This window comes from Ursus maritimus, unplaced genomic scaffold (genome assembly GCF_017311325.1).
Source record: "Ursus maritimus isolate PB19 unplaced genomic scaffold, ASM1731132v1 scaffold_23, whole genome shotgun sequence".
NCBI classification, from domain to species: Eukaryota; Metazoa; Chordata; class Mammalia; order Carnivora; family Ursidae; genus Ursus; species Ursus maritimus.
In genome coordinates, this window is record NW_024424786.1 from 2,605,153 (window position 1) to 2,628,438 (window position 23,286).

At 35.1% G+C, this 23,286-nt stretch overlaps 1 protein-coding gene across 4 annotated transcripts in view; it reads right to left on the minus strand.

The window, feature by feature from the left end:
* BTBD10 (BTB domain containing 10) overlaps window positions 1–23,286 on the minus strand; it is a 74,235-nt gene that overhangs the window by 7,785 nt on the left and 43,164 nt on the right. For all 4 annotated transcript variants that reach the window (XM_008711958.2, XM_040638838.1, XM_008711960.2 and 1 more), the window contains 4 exons: window positions 13,287–13,483; window positions 10,670–10,955; window positions 8,263–8,365; window positions 6,273–6,393 (listed from right to left, as the gene is read on the minus strand). In XM_008711958.2, the coding sequence (XP_008710180.1) occupies window positions 6,273–6,393; window positions 8,263–8,365; window positions 10,670–10,955; window positions 13,287–13,483 (707 nt within the window). The remainder of the gene's footprint in view (window positions 1–6,272; window positions 6,394–8,262; window positions 8,366–10,669; window positions 10,956–13,286; window positions 13,484–23,286) is intronic.

Below are 23,286 nucleotides of genomic sequence, written 5' to 3' on the forward strand. Positions count from 1 at the left end.
TAATAATATACAGTGATATAATAAGTGAATAAATAACATGTGTTATTATTTAGCCATGCCTCTCTCTAGGCCGGCTACTTTCCATTATGACTTTTTAAATTCCCTCGATTGCCAAACTCCTAGATAAATCAACACATTCGTTTTCCTTTAACTTTTGAACCAATTCCAATCTGGCTTCCACACTCAGTATTCCTCAAAACAGCTCTCAATATAGTCTCCAAATGACCTTTAGATTGTTAAAAATAATGAACACGTTTTGATCCTGTTCTTATCTGACTTCACGGTTGAATCTCTTAAAGGGACCACCACCCTCTTTTTAAAACACCCTCTTCCCCTAAGAATCTCTGATGCCATTATCCCTGGTTTTCTTTCTCCTCTGGATGTTCTTCTTTGATCATCTTTGCCAACCCTTTCTCCTCTAGCTGTTCATTAAATACTGATGTTTCTCAAAACAATTTTCCTTTCCTCTCTTACCTTATGCTGGTAATTCCCAAATTTATTTGACTAATTCTTGTCTTCTATATTCTAGATGTATTATACTCAACTACCTTCTGGAAATCTCCACTGGGATGCTACTTCACAGGTACCTCAAACTCAATATATTCAAAAGTGAATTTAATCATATCTGCCTCTCCCTGCAGTGTTTTCCAAATCAGTAAATGGCATCATCCTCCAATCATTTCTCAGAATCATCTCAGAAGAATGCCAGGCATATAGGAGGAACTTAAATACTTGTAGAATAAATAAACGAACCCTTGATTCCTCTTTCATCTCTTAATTCAACCATTTCCCAATCCCTATCAAGTCCGCCTCTTAAATGCACCTTGAATTGTGTCATTTTCTTTTCTGGGAAGACGCTGACCAAAGATAACTGTAGAATCTCTTATGCCACATGCTGTTCTGCAATGGGACCTTGACATCTCCTTCCTGGAGGGGGAGTCTAATTCCCCTCCCCTTTAACCTAGGCTGGTCATACTGACTTGCTTGTAACCAGAGCAGCATGGCAGAGGTGACAGCGCATGACTTGCGGTTTTGCCTTGGTCCTGGGTAATGCTCACTCTCCGAGTGCTTCCCTGCTGAGCCCAGTCTCAGACTTGGAGAAGCCCAAGATGCACGCAGAGGCCACATGCAGGTTCTCTGTTTGACAGTCCTAGCTGAACCCGGCCTTTGAGTCATCCCAGTGCAAGCAGCAGACTTGTGAGTGAAGAAGCCTGCAGCCTTCTGCGTCACCTCAGCCCTTCAATTATTCATAAGATGAGACCTCAGACAGAGTGAAGCAGACACAAACCACCTCTGCCTTGTCTGAATTCTTGACCCACAGAATAAAAATTATACTCTATGCTAATGGTTTGTTACATAGCAATACTTAACCAGAACACACTCCATCCCCAATGCCCCCACCAAGTCCAAGTCATCTTTAACTCTCACCCAAACTACAATAAAACCTAATTACATTTCCCCAACATCTACTTTTGCCCCTGTGTAATTTATCTTTCCCCCAGCAGTCAAATTATGCATCTCCTCTACTTTAAATCTTTCATGGGTTATACTATCCTTAGAATAAAAGTCCCAAATCCTCAACTTGGTCCATAAAGACCTATTACATAAAAATGGAGATTACAGACCAGTGTGTAGAGTCATTTAAAAAATATTTTCTTTAAACACTACATATAGATATATATCCTACATAAATCCTATATATGTGTATGTGTGTGTATGTATCTCGCACCTAAATTTAGCCTGGCCCATATTTCTCTCCTACACTTTGAACATGTATACCCAATGCCCAACAAACCATTTCCACTTGGATGTCTAATAAGTATTTCAAATTTAACATGTCCCAAATCAAGCTTCTAAATTTCTGCTCCCCATGAAGTCTTCCCCCATCTCACTTAATGGCAACTCCACATTTCCAATTAAAGTCCTCTTCTCTCTTCCCCATCTCATAACTCAATCAACAAGCAAATCCTGACCAATATATCCAGAATTTGACACCTCCCACTGCTTCCACCCTGATTTAAGCCACCACCATCTCTTACTTGAATTATGGCAATAGCTTCCTAAAGATAGCTTTACTTTTTATCTTAATTCCCCTCGCAATCCATTTCCAACATAACAGTCTAGAGTAATTCTTTTAAACCGCAGTCAGATCAGGACTACAGCACTGCACAACTCTATACTGAATTCTGTGTGAACAGTGCTCCCACGAAATGGTACAACCTCGTGGATCATACCACTCCTCTGTTCAAAACACTCCAACGGCTTCCCACGTCACTCAGAGTAAAAGCCAAAAGATAAAAGTCCTACATGACCTAAGTCCCCTCCTACCCTCATCTCCTACTGCGGACACTCTCACTTACTTCTCTCCAACTCTTTGCTGCTTTCAGACATGTCAGGCAAGCTGCCTCAACCCTTGCACTCACTGTTAACCTCTATTGAAATTACGTTTTCCTCTCCAGTTAAGGCTTCTCTGGCTGCTCTATGTCCCTTCCTTACTTTCCCCCCTCCTCAGCACTGATCACTAACATACTGTATGTTATTTGTTCACCTGGTTTGTCTGTCTTCCCCAAAAGAGTGTAAATTCCACTAAAAAGGAAGTTTTGCCTGGTCTGTTCATGCTGCATCCCCAGAACTTACAACAGACTGGTAGAGAATGAACAGTCATCAGATGTTTATTCAGTTAATAAATTTTGTTTTCTCCCTACTTCTCTAGCCTTACTTCTCAGCACTCACACTCCATCCCTCTTCTCTAGCCATACTTCCCCCTTCTTTCAGTTCCTTAAGCATGTCATATTCCCTCCAACCTCCGCAAATACATTTTCTGCTATCTGGTACAGTCAGCATCTTATCCATTTGCCACTCCTTTAGGTCTCAACTTTAATGTCATTTAGATAATAACTTCCCACAACCTCTTTACCATACACTTCTCATAGCATCTCATTTCTTCACCATATTTTTTTCACAGCTTTTCATTACTTGTCAAATGCCTATCTTCCCCACTAGACTATAAACTCCATAAAGGCAGGGACAAGGTCTGTCTTGTTCATCACTACATTTACATGGAACTCACAAAAAGCATGAGTAAGAGGCGGGGGAGGGGGGATTACAAGTTAAGTAGTAAACTAGAAACACATAGCTGATACGTAAGAATTAGAGATAAAGTATTGGAAATCCACAGTGTATAGGGAGTGTTTGAAGCCATAATGATGAATGGCATCACTTAGAATAAATGCATAGATTCTGTGAGAGAGAAGGGAGCTTAAGACAAAACACTTAGGAATGAGCATATTCAAGAGATCAAGATCAGAGAGCAAGTGAGAGAAGGATAAACAGAAGGCCTAAAAGAAGGATGTTAAAGAGCCAAAGGAAGAAAGAGTCAAGAAGAAAGGAGTGACTTAACAGTGACATCTAAAGAAAATGCCTTCAAAGACAGGGATGCCAGAATTACCACTAAATTTTTAAACATTGTTCAAAATATTCTAGCCAATTCACTAAGATAAAAAAAAATATATATATATGAAGTGTTATTTACAACAGAGCCAGTTACCCACAAAGAATATAGGAGAACCAACTAAAAAACTATTAGAAATAAAGAGAGTTCTGTTAGGTGGCTAAATACAAATGTACAAAATTCAAAAATTTTCTTATATGTTAGCAGTTAGAAAATTTAAACATATTCTACACATAACAAAAATACATAGTATCAAAAAATAAACAAGATCAGAGCAGAAATAAAAGACATAAAAGAAAACTTAGTAAATGGGAAGACAGCAGTTGGAGGAGACAGAAAATATGTTAATTTTTCTAAAACATTAACTTCAAAGAATTCCAATGAAAGCTTTAAAATATTTTAAATAATTTTTTTACTATCTACAACAGACATAGGTCAGATTTGAGTCTGTGTGAGGCGGAGGATTACTTTATATAAAGAGGAAAAGACTAATGATACTAGAGAAGAAGACAACAATTAGAATAGGGTCCTAAAAAATTCATGAGGGAATAAAATAATTTATTCATTCAGCAAATGTTTACTGAGTCCTTACTATGTGGCAGGCAGGCACTATGGACACAAAGTTGAAAAGGTATAGATAGTTCCTTGTATAATTTTAAGACACAGACAGCTTAGTGTAATGTGCCATTCCAATATTCAGTAAAGGCACATATTAACAGGAAACAATTCAGTTTTGGACTCCAGTCTACACCTACAGTATCCTTTTATGTTTTTACAAGGCCATTTTGTCTCTTCAAATTCTACACAGTGCTTTAATAAAGTCTATGAGAATCTCTGTATTTTTAAAAATATGTACAAGTATTCTAGAAACAGTTACAATTATTTAAAAGTCAAAAGTCTAGAAAAACATTATACATATTTTACATAAAGCCTCTTACCTTTAATTCCATAACAAACAAATGAGACTTAACAGTGATGACAGGGTCTATGTCCAAAGGATTAAAAAACCAAATCCATGTTGTTGTTTTTTTTATCTGACAGTCCCCAAAACTATCTGTTTATATGAAATGAAATTAAAATGGTCCCATGAATTAAAAAAACATAAAACTTGAACTCAAGGATCTACAATTAGAATAATTAATGCCATGGTTTAGTAAAAACATTTTTTAAGATGTGAAAAAACGGAAACTTTGTTCAAGTTTACACATTTATGCTCTAACTATTTGACTTTAAACTTTTAAATATCATCTATAGAGAAACAGACTCAGAGGTGGACCAGCCACTTTATCCTACCTACTGATGTTTTCATGAAGACTTTCAAGAATGTTTGGCAATAATAAAGTGGTACTTAGGGGAAGACTTAATAAGACCACACATTTTCAATGAATTAGCTCTTAAACAAGCATGAAGAAAACAGCTATATTTAAGTATACAGTAGGTGCCTTAAAACTTTAAATAAAATTTCCCAGTCACGGTGCACTTGGGTGGCTTAGCGGTTAAGCGTCTGCCTTCAGCTCAGGTCATGATCCTGGGGTCCTGAGACAGAGCCCCACATCAGGCTCCCTGCTCAGTGGGAAGCCTTCTTCTCCCTCTCCCTCTGCCACTCCTCCTGCTGTCCCTTCTCAAATAAATAAATAAAATCTTTTTAAAAAATCATTTAAAATTTCCCATTCACAGTTTCTAACACACCAATCTTTGAGAAGGTATGCCAAGCTACCGGTGAGTTCAGGTTAATGAAGTAAAGATAACCATAAGTCCGGGATTAACATAAGGCTATAACCACGTGTAGGAAGCTTTTAAAATGACTTCCCACCATATAGAAGATAAAATATAAGAACATGAGTTTGGATCAAAGACCTTCCATAATGTGGCCCATTTATTTATTCTCATCTCCTTCTGGTCCTGACATAAAGTCTCTGCCCCAACTAGATTCTTTCCGAAGTATATCTTTTGCATCTTTATTCCAAAAATCTCAGCTGTTACAATCACCTCCTTATTCTACTCTTTCTAATCACTCCTATTTATTCTTTACTACCTGCCTCCTCTGAACTCTTCCCCAATCCCTCTAACCCACAATGACCTCTCCTTCTGAACTTCTCCAACCACTTAGCATCCAATTCAACATCTGAAAATTCTCCTATTCTGACTTTTCTGTGTATAATCACCTCCCCCCCCCCCCTCAGGCTTGGCAAAACAGTGAGACGGAAGGGTGCTGGTGAGGTGGTGAGGGGAAAATACTGATTAAAAAGTTAGGATTTCCGAAGTTCTAGACTCTGCTCTGAGGCTGTTTGCTGTTCTGAAGACAAAGTCACTTAACCCTTCATGTAAATGAGGGTTAGGTACTCAATCTAAGATCTTTAATAACAAATACTGTTTTGAGATTTGTATCTTCCACAGCAGCTTAGGATATTATCTTACATGGAGAGTACAAAAGAATTATAAATTTTTGGTGATTTCAGGAGTGAAGCCAAATACCATACTTGACCAAAGCCAGGGCTCCCAAGCTGGGAGATAAATAAGACTGGCAACTAATGACAGAGATGGCATCAAGGAAGAAATTAAGGAGAGTCTATCAAAAATACATATATGCATACATACAAACATACATATATATAAAATTTAATTTTTAAAGTTTTGGAAAATTGCATAAGGAACTTATAAAAATCTCAAGACTTCCATAAATCATCCTCATGGTATCAACAATGCTCTATAATCCAATTAAACAAATATTTGATGTCCACATAAATAGCACTGTTTCAGGCTTTTCATTCCAATATGTTGTAACTCTACAAACCACTCACACACAAAACATCATACTTACTGAGATCTCTACATTTAATAGTACTATATTCAAAAGAAATACAAAGGTAGTCGCATGCTTCTCTCAGTTCAGGAATAGATATGCCATCAGGACAACGGATTATTCCTGTTTTGTAGTAATCCTAAAAAAAAAAAAAAGTAAAGAATGCATAAAACATCTAGAGCACAAAGTGGCCAAAACCTTACTATTAAGGTTAAGCTGGTAGCGTTTTCAAAAACAGTGGAGCTCTGAGATTTCTGAACTGTGGAATTTTAAAGTGAGGTGCGACCTCAGCTCACCTAACCACTTTTTCATTTTACCAATAAGAAAACGTTGGCCCAGATGGGTTCACTGACTCACCTAAACAATTATTTATTAGCAGAGGAAAGATTAGAACCCAGGTCTCCCTGTTACTGATGTGTTTCTTCTCTCTACTGTATCATGACAATTCATATATATTTTCCCCTCTACAAGTTATTTTTCTATATAACTACCATCAAATTTTACAACTATTTTTTAAAAAGGAAAGCTAAGTGATATATTTTAAGGTACCTTAAATAATTGAGTAAAATTTATCGTTCTTAGGGGGCGCCTGGGTGGCACAGCGGTTAAGTGTCTGCCTTCAGCTCAGGGCGTGATCCCGGCGTTACGGGATCGAGCCCCACATCAGGCTCCTCCGCTATGAGCCTGCTTCTTCCTCTCCCACTCCCCCTGCTTGTGTTCCCTCTCTCGCTAGCTGTCTCTATCTCTGTCAAATAAATAAATAAAATCTTTAAAAAAAAAAAAAGTTTATCGTTCTTAGTAAAGAACTTCAAAGTCATATCCAAGTATTAATATATGTAAAAAGAATGCACAATTAGATATTCTTCTTCCAAATAGTATTCTTTGGTATGTCTCATATTATGAACATTAAATAGTACTATTCCAAAATCTACTTCAAAAATTGTTAAGGGCTAGGGGCGCCTGGGTGGCACAGCGGTTAAGCATCTGCCTTCGGCTCAGGGTGTGATCCCGGCGTTATGGGATCGAGCCCCACATCAGGCTCCTCCGCTATGAGCCTGCTTCTTCCTCTCCCACTCCCCCTGCTTGTGTTCCCTCTCTCACTGGCTGTCTCTATCCCTGTCGAATAAATAAATAAAATCTTAAAAAAAAAAATCGTTAAGGGCTAGTCCCCAAATTACAGCTGAGTCGTAAATTTTTTTTTACTTGTCAACTCCACTGGGGGCTAAAGGAAGTACGGCCAGCTGAAAATTACCCGCCCCCCGCCAAATTAAGATCTGCCTCAAGCTTCTTAAGGTTCAGAGCCACAATAACACAATAAAGTTGCTACACCAGTGCAAGCAGAGGTCTTCTGGTACTTGCCCAAGTACTGACAACCCAATCAAGATCAACTTCTATTCCTGTCTTGTACCCCCAGGATCCCCTCTGCCCACTTACCCCAAAATTCTCTGAGGAAACCATATTTTCAGACTGTGGTATAAACTATCACACACTGTAAATCAAAGCTTTATCACGGATTTGAAATTACAAGTAGGGACTCTGTAATACTAATTCAAATATTCCTCAAAATAAAAGGCTAAAACCTCAAAAAAAAGGTTTAAAACTAAAATGCTAACTACTACATTTCAGATGACTTTTAAATGTTAACTGTCCACATTGCCAGTTACATGCAATAAAATATTAGAATTCAAGTAATAACATTTATTCTCAGGTAGCAAAAATGATCAACTTATTGTATTTAAGAGAATTAGGGATGGAAGAGTAACATGACTCTGGAAGTATTACCACTAAACTCTTTGAAAGAATCACCTATTTATATTTAAGAAATGACTCATCCCCCAACCTATATTTGTATCATATTATCTTTATGTACTAAAATAAAAATGTTTTTTCTTTTAAAAAGACAATATTCTACATAGAGATATCCAAATAGAACTCTGCTTCCAATACAAGTACCTACCCAAAAGGAGTTCTATGATTAAGTCAATACACGTAAGAAATAAGCACTCACCAGAATAGCTCGAAACACGGTAGAGCCAATTCCCTCTGCCACTTCATACTCTCCCTTCTCATTGGGACGTGTAAAGTTATGTTCTCTGCCAGATCCAAACATCCTATGATATTAGTAAATAATTGAGAAATATAACAATAGGATACTTCCTTCAAAGGGAAAATTTCATGTACAAAAGTAAAAAGGAATTATAATCTATTAGTAAATTAGTTAAAAAATTCTTATCAGTACTTTATTCTGATAAATGTAATAAACGAAGGATTATTAAAAATATTTCCTTTCTGATGGGAGGGGATAATAATATAGATTCCGTATCAGCAAACAAAATCAGCTGATAAAACTCAGAAGCTAAAGAACTTTTCAGCCCCTTCTTCTGGGGGGGGGGGGAATCAATCAACCAATCTAAGGAAAAGGTGATTTTTATACTAATCTTACCAGAAAGAAAAAAAAAGGAAAAGGGAAACCATGTTAAATGTGCCTTTTTCTTAAACTGCTGCCCTCACTGCAAAGTTAACGCTATAGTGCAGCACCTACAACAGAGCAGGAAGAGACAGAGGAGGCTGCTCCACTTTTCACAACGGTAACTATAAACGTAAGAAATATCACTCAAAATTCTTACACCTGCATCCTAGAACTGAAAAATAAGCAATCAAATGCTCGGGTAAAGAGGAATGAGGAAGTTAAGTGGTGAATAAAAAATTAAACAAATTAGTAAAAAGCTCTTAATATTAATTTTTACATAAGAAAATACAGATTTCTATTTTTTCAAGTAATGTTCTTGGCCCTTTAATAGTAACTATTTTGAAAAAGAGGAGACTTGCAAAGTATGTTCTTCAAAATCAAAACTTTAATGCATTATTCCCAAGAAAATTTAAAAACTGTGGTTAAAGGAATTTGAACCTCCAAATTAAATACCATCATTCCTAAGTATTCTACTCAACAATTTCCCAATTTCAATGGTTTCTTCTTTTGTTATAACACAGAAATCTATAAAGAACAAAGCTTTTTTATTTCAAAGTTTCCAAAAGAATGCCAACTGCTTTTTACAGTTCCCATGAATATTAATTTTCATCCCCAAAGATATGCTTTACTCAACTGGCATGAAAAGATGACTTCACTGATTAAAAAAAAAAAAAAAAAAAAGCAAGCAAGCAAGCAAGCAAGCAAGGACAGTCTTTCAGGAATCAAATGTCATGCAATTTTCTCAAATACCTGAATTTTTTTCTTTTTTTTTTTTTTTACAAAAGGAGAATGCTAAGCTTTTCAGATCAATATGGCCACACACACACGTATTTTGGGCTTTGTTTTTTTTTTTTTTTTTTTTTTTAAGAAAATGTAACCTAACAAATGAAGCAAATTTCCAATACCTACTTTTTAACTGTGTTTCTTTAAAATTTAGGTAAAAATTAAAAGTATTAATAGTGTCAAGTCATCCTCCTGACACCTTCCATCAATAATCTTCTTTTGTGCTACTAAAAATACATAAAAGCCATACTTGGTTTTTTTGCCTCAGAGGTGTAAAGTCTAACTGCCAATTTTGTTAAAAGGAATATTTAACTATTTAAAATGTGTAATGTCATATGTTAGCTTTTATTCTGTATGCAGAGATAACTGAGAAAACACATGTACACACACAAAGGCATCCTAAATAGTTACTCATAAGCAACCTAGGAAAAACCACAAGTTTTTTAAATCATATAAACTTCTATTTCATTTCTATGCTCCTCCATTTTATATTAGAGTGAACAGAAAAAGATACTAATTTTACAATGAGAAGGTATTTGATCCTAGTTTTGGACACACTGAAAAATCAAGTCTATATTGCCTGTATCATTTTTAACACTGGAGTTCCCACAACTACACACTTCACATTAACCTTTACTCTAGACCAGCACAGATTAGAAGACGACTACAAGTATCTCTCCTTCATTCTACTAACTACTTGTTAATAACATTTTTTTTAACTATCTATATGAAACTGACAATTCCTGCTGACTTTTCAGCTAACCAAACTTTTTTTTTTTTTCTTTAAACAATGCTGATACCTGCTATGTTTGGTGGTTGAATTTGGGATTCCTCAAGTGAAAAAAGCATATATTACTGTTAAATTCACTTTGTTAGATATAATTTAAGGTTTCAACCTGTGGAGATCGTTTAGGACCCTATCTTCATTAAATAGGTTTGTTTTTCCTGCTGATACAGCAAAGATTGTTAGAAATAAAACCAAGTTCAAGATCTGGCTCTACCATGTTCTGGTTGTATTAACTTGAGCAAGTTATATTTAACCTCCAAAGCTCAGTTCATCTGTAAAACAGGAGGAATACTACATTCCAACAGAGAATTACTGTAAAACTTAAATAATATGAAAGCGCTTTAAAATAATACAAAGAACTGGAATAATACAAACCTGCCCAACATTGTATTTGGCTGTGCAGTAAAAATGGACGGGTCTACAACAAATCTAGTGTTATCCACTATTAGCGTTACTCGTTCTGACGTTCTTACATTCCGAGCTCCTTCTTTTGCATTTTCATATACAAACACCATCTCCCCAGATGTCTTACAGCTCCCATCTGAACTTGACTGACTACTGTTTCTGCTGCTGTTCCCAGCACTGCTACTGGAACCATTTGGAGATGCCTTTTGAGGACGAGGACTGCTTGGACGAGAGGAACTGTGATCTTTTTCTCGTTCTGAAATAAAGATGTTAAAGTTATGTAAATTTTCCTTTAAAAAATTCAAGATCCACATACATCTTTTTAAAATTCTGATGTAAGAAAGTTGTTTTAAATCACAGCATTTCTGGGTGCCTGGGCGGCGTAGATGGTTAAGTGTCTGCCTTCGGCTCAGGTCATGATCTCAGGGTCCTGGGATCAAGCCCCAAGTTGGGCTCCCTGATCAGCAGAGTCTGCTTCTCCCTCTCCCTCTGCCCTTCCCCACCACCCCTGCTTGTGCACGCACATGCACTCTCTCAAAAAAAAAAAAAAAAAAATCAAATCAAATCAAATCAAAGCATTTCTGCTTTTTGATTTCAAGTAACATTTTCACAGAACACCATTAAATATTATTTCCCAGGAATAAAACCTAAAGCATCAAAGTGTTTTCTAAATTAATTTTCATAGATTTTTATTAAAAGGATGTATAGCTGATAATGCTCAGCCAGACTAAGATCAAAATTAAGGTAAATTTTATGCTATTACACTCTTTAAATATATATGAAACTCAAGGAACAGAATAGTCTTACAAGTCAAATAAGCACTGAAAGTAAGTAAAAGATTAATAAAAATATGAACTTTAACTGTCCTAAATACTAAAAGTATTAGTACTACTCTAAGAACACAAAGTACAAAGTTTGAATTCTCATTATGTTAATTAGGCCATCTCCAAACTAGTAATTTATCTCACAAAAGCAAGGTCCCAAAGGAAGAAAAAGGGTCACTAAGGGCACAAGAGTATTTATTCTTTCAAATGACTTTCAGCGTCTACCAAATAAAATGGCTTCAATAGCTGATGATCAGTGCTTTTTTTCAATCTCACTTTTGTTGGAATAAAAGCAATGCCACAAATTCTAGAGGATCATATAATTACTATCCATAATTTTAACTAGGTAGGAAATATTGTTAAAATTCAGAAGATTTTCCTTTCGCTATTCCAATATCCTATAAAGGGAAAATTAAAACTAAGATTCTGTGATAAGTTCCCTTTAGAGCCTAGATAACTACACTTTAAAGGTGACCTAAAAATGTGCCTCCATCTCATCAGATTCATCAGCTTCTGCCAAATTCCTCTATGACTCAGGCTACTCAGAACACTCTGTACAGCTTTACTGATTATATAATTAGGTTTGCTATATCTCCAGAGATATTCTGACACCTCCATTTTATTGCCTGTTTCCAGAATGCTGGTAGCATCCCCAAAGCAAAATTAGCTGAATTAATAAAATCATTTATTACATCTTCCTATTCTCTTCCCAGGAACTGAACTTAGCATATTAACAAATGGTCAGCTCCTATTTACACTTGCATGGATTTTTGACTTATTAGCACTAGTTTGACTTTGAGGACCTACTTAGATACTGACAACCTAATTAAGCCCTAAGATAAATGACTTTGATTTATAACAATCAAAAACAATGTCAAATAGTCAAGGTATTAAATGTGCCCCTTCTCCAAGGGAAAATGAAAATCAGCAAGCTCACATTGCTAATGCACCTCTCCTTAATCACACTATTTATTTACCTGAAATGTAATAATGTTCATTTATAGTAATGAGCAGGAAGAAGAAAAAGACCTAAGCTACAAGAAAGCTGCTTCTTTGCCAAGAAAACAAAACACTTCACACCTTTTCATCTTCTATTTTTTAAATTAAACTTAAAATATTGTCAAAACTCAAAATAAATTACTACACGGTTATTCTAGCTCTCATTTCCTTTTCTAGCATGATTAACCAAGAATTCCTATCAATAGTTTACTACAGATTTTAAAAATAAACCACTGCTTATATATCACATAAATTAAATATCAATTTGAAAGATTAAGGGGCACCTGGGTGGCTCAAATATTTAAGTGTCTGCCTTCAGCTCAGGTCATGCATGACCCCTGGCTTCTAGGATCCAGCCCCACATCGGGCCTCTGCTCAGTGGGGAGCCTGCTCCTCTCTCTCCCTCTGCCTCCCCCCCCAATTTGCCATTCATTGGGGCGGGCGGGCTCTCTCAAATAAATAAAATATTTTTAAAAATTAAAAAATAAAAGATTAAAAAACCTCATATCACAGTTTTAAAGGCTTTTGAAATTACTTCTTCTATGAAACTGTCCTAGACTCAAAAAAATTCACTTTTAAGTTTCATTTAATAAGTTCACTTTTTATAGCAAGAATGAAGCTAAGCTAAAATAGAAGCAACTGAACGGAACTAAGGAGTTAATTTTACTCTTTAGTACTAGGCACAGTTCACTGTCATTATTGTTTTATAAAGGTAACTGCATGCTTTTAAAAACTGTCAGGAAGATTAGTTGATTTTAACATACCAGCATGGTGCTGTCGTGTTGGAGAAGTAACATTTCTAATACAAGGAGTGAGTTGAGATTCTGTTCTTTCGTGAGATGAATCTCGTGATCTGTCACTTGATCTTCGTCTGTCTCTTGATCGTTCATGTCCCCCGCTAGCACCATGTAGACTCATTTTGGTGTGGTCAACAACTCCTTTAGCAACACGTGAGGGAGTACTGGTAAGTCAGAAAAGAAAATTAACCATAAAAGTGGAACATGAGATCACAAATGCTTTTAAAGAAAAAAGCAAGTAACATAAAACTATTTTGAAGTTTAAGAATCAAATGCTACTTTACAATTCTGAAACGTAATTACCTTAAACTTGTAGGTTTTGTAAATGCTGGAACACAGTATCTTTAAAGATCACATAATCCAACTCAGTTTTTTTTAAGAATGAGAAAACTAAAGCCCAGGAATGTTAATTAACTTTTGAGTTAGTAGTAGTAGTAATAGTATTAGTACTAGAGACCACTCAGATTTCCTAAATATTGCTCAAATATTTTGCTCTCTTTGATTGGAGGGGGGGGATTGGCAGAGAGAACACCAGCTTCCAGAACTCTTAAAAAATGAGCTATGGGGCTATATGGCAAGTATGGTCTCCTTGCCGTATAAAATAAGTCTACATGCTTACTTTAATCAACTTGACTTTCATTGAACTCCTTTCAAAATTTTTGAAAAAAAATTTTTTTTGAAAAGCATTTCTCTAAAAAGCTTAATTGTGCTGTGTAAAGTTACAGAATTTAAAATTTTTAAACATCTTATGTAAATTTGCTCGTGAGAAGTGAGTAACTGAGAATGATGATTATCTAGTCTAGCTGATAGAATTAAGTCACGCAATTATTGATAAAGTTATATGTACTATGTGTACAATGCTGTAGAGAAGCTCCCTCAAGGAACTTAGGTGTATCAGTATCAGTAACAGATATGTATCAGTACTACATGAAGATGTAGAAATTTAAACAATTCAAGAGTTATCCCAAATACAAAACTGTTAAATATATCTCAAATATATAACTAATAAGTGAGAGATAGATAATAAATGCTTTAATATCTCAGGGGAAGAAGAAATCATTGTAGACTTGAGTTAATCACTGGTGAACCAGGTGCTGGCAACCAGATAAGATTTTAATAATCAAAGTACATTGTAGGTAGGAAAACTGACAGGAACAATAATGAGAGAGCTAGACCTAATATGTCTGGAAATTTACCATCTTATCATATACCATGGTGCATGGTTTAAAAATATTAGTTTTTTTTATAAGTAGAAACAGAAGAAACTTCACAGCTTTAGAGAAATACAGAAATACAATACAAATTGTATTTTAATACTTAGTTGCTCAACATGTTGAGTATTACTTAACATTTTGGAACCTTAGTTTCCTCATCTGTAAAATATAGGTTCTATTTACTTTGTAACGTTAATATGAGGATTAAATGAAGAAATGTAAGTACGCTAACCAACAATGTACCTAGCACAAGAGAATCACCCATTAAATACTAGTTTATTTAGTTATGACAAAGACATTAAAGTTCAATTACAAGACTGCTCAGAGTCACACAGTATTTAGTGGATATGCTGTAACCGAAGCCTTTTGATTAATTCCAGTACCCCCTCCATAATATTATCCTGCACTCCACCACTGAAACCACACTAGTTAAAATTTAAATCTTCTTGATTCAATTTTAAATCCCATAGTGCTTCTGGGACATCTCCTCTGTTGCCTTATTATCTACAATTCTTTGTTATTTTAATGTTTTCTTTCATTATGAAAATCAGTCATCACCCTCATTATAACAGACTACAAAGATAAAAGATACGGCTAACTTTGTATTTACCCTAAGAATTACTTCTAGGGAAATAAAGGGAACCTATTAACCTTTATCAGTTCTTTGTCTTTCATAAATTTACAGAGAAAAAAAAAATTCTACTCCCACCTTCTTTCTAGTGAAAAAGATCAGAACAGGATTGCATCCTTGGAATGTAATTTTTTTCTTATAGGAAAGATCCTACTGCATTTATGTTAAAAACCTCAGAGTAGAAACAATGGAATTTCTGGTTTGTGTCCTAAAGTAGGAAAAAGAAAGCAATCTACACAAACAGAAAAAGGATTATATACTGAAAAAGTAACTCCTCAAATTATTCTAGCTGTTAAGTTTTAAATGTGCTTAAATATGAATCTAACTGTTAATCTAACGGACAAGGTATAAACACAACCACAACTAAGGCAAATGTAGGACAAGTGTTCAGTATGAGTAAGGGCCAAGGAGACTGATTAATTGAAATGGCGTTATTCTACCAGACACCTCTGTAACTGAAACATTAAATGCTACTAAGCATTCATCCTGCTAAAATACTGGCTTCACCTCTAAGCTGTTTAGATTTTAAATAAATGCAAAAAGTGTCATCTTCCATTCTTTCTTTTCATTCCCAAATGGAATGTACTCTGAATCAGACCTTCAAAATCAGATGTCATGGAAGACTAATTATGTCCTTCTTTATTTAATTAAATAATTTTAGACCAGAAAAGCACTCTAAGGGCAAAAATAATTAATACTTGTAAAAGAAAATGAGGACATGCAAGTTCAGAGGGGCTAAGTCTGCTTCATGTTACATTTAAAAGAGTCAGAGATCCGTGAACTGAGGACAGGTAAGGAGATGAAGATTACATCAACCCCAACATCTACTTCTAGTCAAGACAGAATGGCAAGAACTAAATTTACTTTCCTATCTGAAAACAAAACACCCAAAATGGACAAAATTTATAAAACATTATAAATGGAAACATGGTTTCCAAGACACAGTACATCAGCAAAGAAAGTGATCCCTGAAAGATGAAAACCAAATGAGATAAGCCCAACAACTGCTCCAAATTACTTTTTTTTTTTCCTCCAAATCACTATCTTAAGAGAGTTTCCAGAGTAAAAAGGGAGGTGAAACCCAGGCAGAACCTGGTATAGACTCAGGTAAGGATACCGAATTGGAGAGCTTGGGAATAGTAGGTGCCTAGAGTTCTCAGGAAAGAGTACCAGAGAGGAGAAAGCAGCACAGAGAAAACTTCAGAGATCTGCAGAGTCTTCTTAGAATATGGAGCTGAGTACCAATCAGCAAATACATTTGAGGAAACTACATAAGGCTGGAGAAAGAACCAACTCAAAGGACAAGAAGATATGGTGACCAGGACTCATATAGGACTTATTCCCCCCCAGCAGGCTGGAAAACCTCATAATTCATAGGGCATTGGAGAAAGAATCTACAGGGTCGTGGCTCTGAAATGGGAATCAGACCTAGATGGGGCACTGTGCTAGTCACATCTAACAAATCTTAATAACAGCAAGACCTGAAAAGAATCTAATTGTTTCCAAGTAACTAAACTGAATCCTAAAACAAAGCTCAAGAATATTTATAGGAAAACAAAAATATCCAGCATCCAAACAAGGTAAAATACACAAGTAAGAGAAAAAAATCAAAATCAACTTGGAACTGGCATGTCTCAGAATTAGAAACAAAGGCATTAAAACAGTCATTATAATCATATTCCTCCAAAAGGTTATATAGAAATATAGAAGATAAAAAAGATGCAGATCAAACTTCCAAAGATAAAAATGCTATCTGAGATGAAAAAATAGACTGAATGGAATTAATGGAAGATTATACATTAACAGAAGAAAAGATCTGTGAATCTGAAGACACAGCAAGAGGAAATATCCAAAATAAATACAGTATTCATTATCAAAAAAATAAATGGAGTATGAGTGAGGGGCAGGTCAATTTCAAATGCCCTAATACAAGTTTAAATGGAGTCTATAAAGGAAAAGAAAAAATATTTGAATCATGTCTTGAAATATAATAAAAACTACATGTAACACACACAAATTCCACATTTTAAGAAAAATCAAAACACAAAACAAAAATCCCTGTGACCTATGTTTTATCTAGGTGAAACACCCTTCAAAAATAAAGAGGGAAATGCATTTTCAGACACACACACACACACACACACACACACACACAAAGATGAATGAACAAATTCATCAGGAGCAGACCAGCATTATAAGAAGAGTTATAGGAAGCCCTTTAGTGAGAAGACAAAGTAATGCCAGATGAAAATATGAATCTACACAAAGGGATGAAGAACACTGGAAATAGTAATTATGTGGAAGATCTATGTTTTTTTTTTAATTGTTTAAATCTCATTAAAAGATTTAAACAGATCTTAAAAATTTTTTAAAAATCTGTTTAAAATATTTAAAAAATCTCTTTAAAAGATTTAAACAATAATTATAACAATGCAGTATGGGACTTATACACATATAACTATAATAGCATAGTTTGGGATTAGAGACATAAAAGTACACTATTGTGGCTCTTAAATCATTTCTTGTGTCAATATCACTTGAAGGTAGACTGATAAAGATGTGTATTATAAGCCCTAAAGCAATCACTAAACTAAGGAAACAAAGAATTACAGGGAAAAAGCCAACAAAGAAGGGAAAATGAAATCATTAAAAAGAAGAAGAAGAAGAAGATACAATTAATCCAAGAGGGCAAAGGAAAAAGGGAGAGGATGGGGAAACAAAAACAAATGGGACAAATAGAAAATAAACAGCAAGACGACAGACTTAACCTTAACCGTATCTATAATCACATTAAATGTAAGTGGCCTAACCCATAAAAGGTAGAGATTATCAGACTAGATACAAAAGTCAGACCCAACTATATATGTTGCCTACGTGAAACACACTTCAAATATAAAAGTACAAAGAGATTCAATATAAAAAGATAATGAAAGATCAACTATGCTAACACTAGTCAAGAGAAAGCAAAAGTAGCAATATCAATATCAAAATAGACCACAGAGCAAAGAATATTACCAAGGTATTTCATAAGAAAAAAAGGGATATATTCATTAAAAGCGTGTCCCAAAAGTTCTTCTGCTTTATAACAGAGCTTCGAGACACATGAAACAAAAACTGATAAAATTACAAGAACTCCATAATCATCCTGAGATTTCAATACTTGTAATACTTAATTGAGCAAATAGACAGAAAATCAGGAAAGATGAATAAAATTTGAACAACACTATCAACTGCCTTACCTGACATTTATAAAACATTTAACCCAGTAAGGGCAACCAACTCATTTGTTTCACATCCACGCAAAACATTTACCAAAACAGACAATATTCTGGCAACAAGTCTCCATGAATTTAAAAGAATTCGAACATACAAAATTTGTCCTCTGATTACAATGGAATTAGATTAAGATTCAGTAACAGAAAGATATATGGAAATTTCCCAAATATTTGGAAATTAACACCTTTTAAATAACACATGGAGCAAAGAAGCAAGCAAAAGGGAAAATGGAAAATTTTCAAGTAAAAAAACCCAATTAATCAAAATTTGTAGGATGGCATGACATTACAGCAGTAGTTAGGGAGGAAATTTATAGCATTAAGTGCCTATGTTAGAAAAAAAAGAAAGTTCTAAAAAAAATAGATAAATAACTTCAGTTTCCACTTTAAGAAACTAAGCAAAGACGAAATTAAATCCAAAATGGAAAAATCACTAACAAAGATCAGAATGGAAATCAAAATAATAGAAAACAGGAAAAAAAATAGGGAAAAAAAAATCAATGAAAACAAGACCTAGATCCTTTGAAAAAACCAATTAAATTTATAAACCTCTAACCAGACTGGGGGGAAAAATTGAGAAGATACCAATTCCAATATTAGAAATGAGAAAGCTGACACCACTACAAAGGTCGCCTATATTAAAAGAGTAATAAAAGAGTATTATAAGTAACTTTATGTAAACAAGTTCATCAACTTAGAAAAACTAGACAAATTCCAAGCTACCAAAACTCACTCAAGAAGAAACAGAAAAGGTGAATAGCTCTATTTTTTTTTAAGATTTTTATTTATTTATTAGAGAGAGAGAGAGAGAACACATGCAGAGGGAGAAGGAAAGGGACAAGGAGACTCCCCGCTGAGCTCGGAGTCCAATTTGGGGCTCCATTTCAGGACCCTGAGATCATGACTGGAACTGAAGTCAGATGCTTAACTGACTGAGCCACCCAGGTGCCCCTGAATATCTCTATTTCTATTAAAGAAATTGAATTTGTGGTTAAGAACCTCCCCTCTAAGAAAACTCCAGGCCCAGATGGCTTCACTGATGAACTCTACACTTCAGAGGGATATAATATCAATTCCACATAAACTCCTTCAGAAAACTGAAGACAACATACATATTTCCTAACTCATTCTATGCGTACCAAAACCAAAGACTTTATACGATAACCACAAATAGACATCCCTCAGAATATGCATATCTATTTGACTAATTAAAATTTTGTTTAAAATATGCAAAAAAAACCTGCATCTCAGTATACATACAAAATACATTTGGCAAAATACAAAATCCATTCCTGATTAAAAAAAAAAAAATCCTTACCAAAGAGGGAATACAATGAAATTTCACCAACTGGATGAAAGATATCTATGGAAAACCTACAGCCGGCATCGTACTTAGTGGTTAAAGACCAAACACTCTCCAGCTAACAGCAAGAACAATACAAGGATGTCCACTCTCACCACTTTTATTCACCAATGTACTATAGATTCTAGCCAGAACAATATGTCAAGAAAAAGATCTAGAAGGCATCCAGATTGGAAAAGAAGTAAAACCATCCTTATCTGCAGACAATACAATCATTGATTGTAGACTCTAGTACAAAAAGTTACTAGAACTAATGAGTTTAACATGGTTACAGAATACAAGATCAGTATTCAAAGTCAACTGTATTTCCATATACATATGTTGATCCTTGAATAATGGAAGAGTTGAGGAACCAACCCCTGCACAGCTGAAAATCTGCACATAGCTTTTGACTCCCCCAAAACTTAACTATAATAGCTTACTGTTCACCAGAAGCCTTACCTATAAACAGTTAATACATATTTTATGTGTTATATTATATACTGTATTCTGACAATGAAGTAAGCTAGAGAAAAGAAAACGTTAAGAAAATCGTAAGGAACAGAAAATACATCTACAGTACTATTTATGTATATTTATTGAAAAAATCCACATATAAGTAGTCCTATGCAGTACAGACCCATGTTGCTTAAGGGTCAACTATACTAGCAACAACAGAAAAAATCAGAAATTAAAAATTTAAAAGACCACTTACAATAGCATCAAAAAACTGAAAGGATAAACCTGACAAAAGATGTGGAAGATCGGTATGCTAAAAACTACAAAACATTGCTGATAGTAATTTAAAAAGACCTAAATAAATGGAAAAATTTACCATGTTCACAAGTGAAATGACTCAATATTATTAAAATAGCAATTCTCTCCAAGTTGATCTACAGATACAATATAACTCCAGGGGCGCCTGGGTGGCTCAGTCAGTTGAGTGTCTGACTTCAGCTCAGGTCATGATCTCGGGGTTCTGGAGTTGGCCCTGCCTGGGGCTCCACGATCAGTGTGGAGTCGGCTTATCTTCTGCCCTTCCCCCTGCCCATGCTCTGGTTCTCTCTCATAAATAAATAAAATCTTTTAAAAAACCACAATATAATTCCAAAAAACTTAGCAGGTTTCTTACTCAAACTGATTCTAAAATTCATACAGAAGTGCAAAGGACCTAGAATAGCCTAAATAACTTTTTAAAAAGAACAGATATGGAACACTAACACAACCTAATTTCAAGGCTTATTATAAAGATATAGGAAAGAACACAGTGTGCTACTGGCATAATGACAGACAACTAGATCAATGAATCAGAAAAGGGCCCACACACATATATACAAGTCATTTTCAGTAAGGACTCAAAGTCAATTCAAGAGTCTTCTCATCAAAGAGTGCTGAAACAAACAGATATACAATGTACACTCCACCTCCAACACCTGGGGAAGGGGAATTTGCAGGTGAGGGGAGGAGAGTTTGTGTCATGCACAAAAGTGAACTCAAAATGGATCACAACCTGAAATCTAAAACCTAAAATTATAAAGTTTGAGGAGAAAAAAACGCAGAATTCATTAAAAAATAAATTGATGAGGTGTACCTGGGTGGCTCAGTCAGTTAAGCATCCAACTTGATTTTGGCTCATGTCATGATCTCAGGGTTGTGAAACTGAGCCCCACATTGGGTGTGGAGCATGCTTAAGAGTCATATTCTCTCTCTCTCTCCCGCCCCCCTTCTCCAAAACTAAATAAGTAAATAAATAAACTGATGAACTGGGGCTACATCAAAATTAAAAACTTTTTGGGGTGCCTGGGTAGCTCAGTTTGTTAAGTGTCTGCCTTTGGTTCAGGTCATGATCCCAGAGTCCTGGGACTGAGCCCCACATCAGGCTCCCTGCTCAGCAGGGAGATCTGCTTCCTCTACCTGCGGCTCTCCCTGCTTGTGTTCGTGCGTATGCTCGCTCTCTCTCTCTCTCTGTCAAATAAATAAATAAATAAAATCTTTAAAAAAATTAAAAACTTTTGCTCTTCAAAAGACATTGTTAGGAGAATGAAATCACATAGCCAATAAAGAACGTGTATTTAGAATATAAAGAACTCTCAATGTGCAAAAAATTTGAGATATAAAAGATGAGAAAAATAAGTACATGAAAAGATGCTGAACATCATCACTCATTAAGGAAATGCAAATCAAAACCACAATGTAACACCATCTCACATCTATCTGAATGACTAAAAAGAATGGCTGTATCAAGTGTTGATGAATATGTGTATGAAATGAAACTGTCACATACTCCTGATGGTAATGTAAAATGGTACCACCACTTTAAAAACGGTTTTGGAAAACAGTTGGAAAGTTTCTTAGGGGGGCGCCTGGGTGGCTCAGTCGTTAAGCGTCTGCCTTTGGCTGAGGGTGTGATCCCGGAGTTCTGGGATCGAGCCCCATGTCGGGCTCTTCCGCTGGGAGCCTGCTTCTTCCTCTCCCACTCCCTCTGCTTGTGTTCCCTCTCTCACTGGCTGTCTCTCTCTGTCAAATAAATAAAATCTTAAAAAAAAAAAAAAAAAGAAAGAAAAAAGAAAGTTTCTTAGGAAGTTAAATATATGCTACCCATATGATCCAGCCATTCCATCTTATCTGTTTACCCAAGAAATAAAAGTATATGTTTATAAAAAGATACAAACATTGTTAGTTGCTTTATTTGTAACAGCTCCAAACTAGAAACAACCTAAATGTCTATGAACAGGTAACTGGATAAACAATTTGTGGTGAACAAATACAATGGAATACTACTCAACAAAAAAAGAGAAACGAACTATTAACACAAATTACAACATGGATAAAGTTCAAAATTATGCTGAGTGAAAGAAGCTAGATCCCTATACCACCCAAAAAAGAACACAGTAATATCAGGTTCTAGGAAACACAAACTAATGTACAGTGTCAGAAAAAACACTGGTGCTTGTATGGGCATGGGATATGGGGGCTGAAAGAGGCAGAAGCAAAGAGTTACAAAGGACCCCAAGGAGAATTCTTTCAAAAGGCCGTAACTACAAGAAAATGATGAAAGGAGAAAATTTCATAGTAAAAGCAAACATATAATAAAATCAGTAAGGAGGCTGAAACACAAAAGTAGTAAAATCAATTATATCCACAAATATCAGTCAAGGGATACGCAAAATACAAAGATGTAAATATGACATCACATTCCTAAAATGTGGAGGGAAGAGTAAAAATGTAGTGCTTTTAGAGTATGTTCGAACTTAAGTGACCATCAACTTAATATAAACACCTAAATACATAAGATGTTATAATATGAACCTAATGGTAACCACAAACCAAAAAACTATAATAGATGCACAAAAAATAAAGAGAAAGGAATCTAAGCATAACACTAAAGAAAACCACCAAATCATGAAGGAAGAGAATAAGAGAAGAAGAAAGGAACAGAGAAGAAGTACAGAACAACCAGAAAACAATGAACAAAATGGAAGTACATACCTATCAATAATTACTT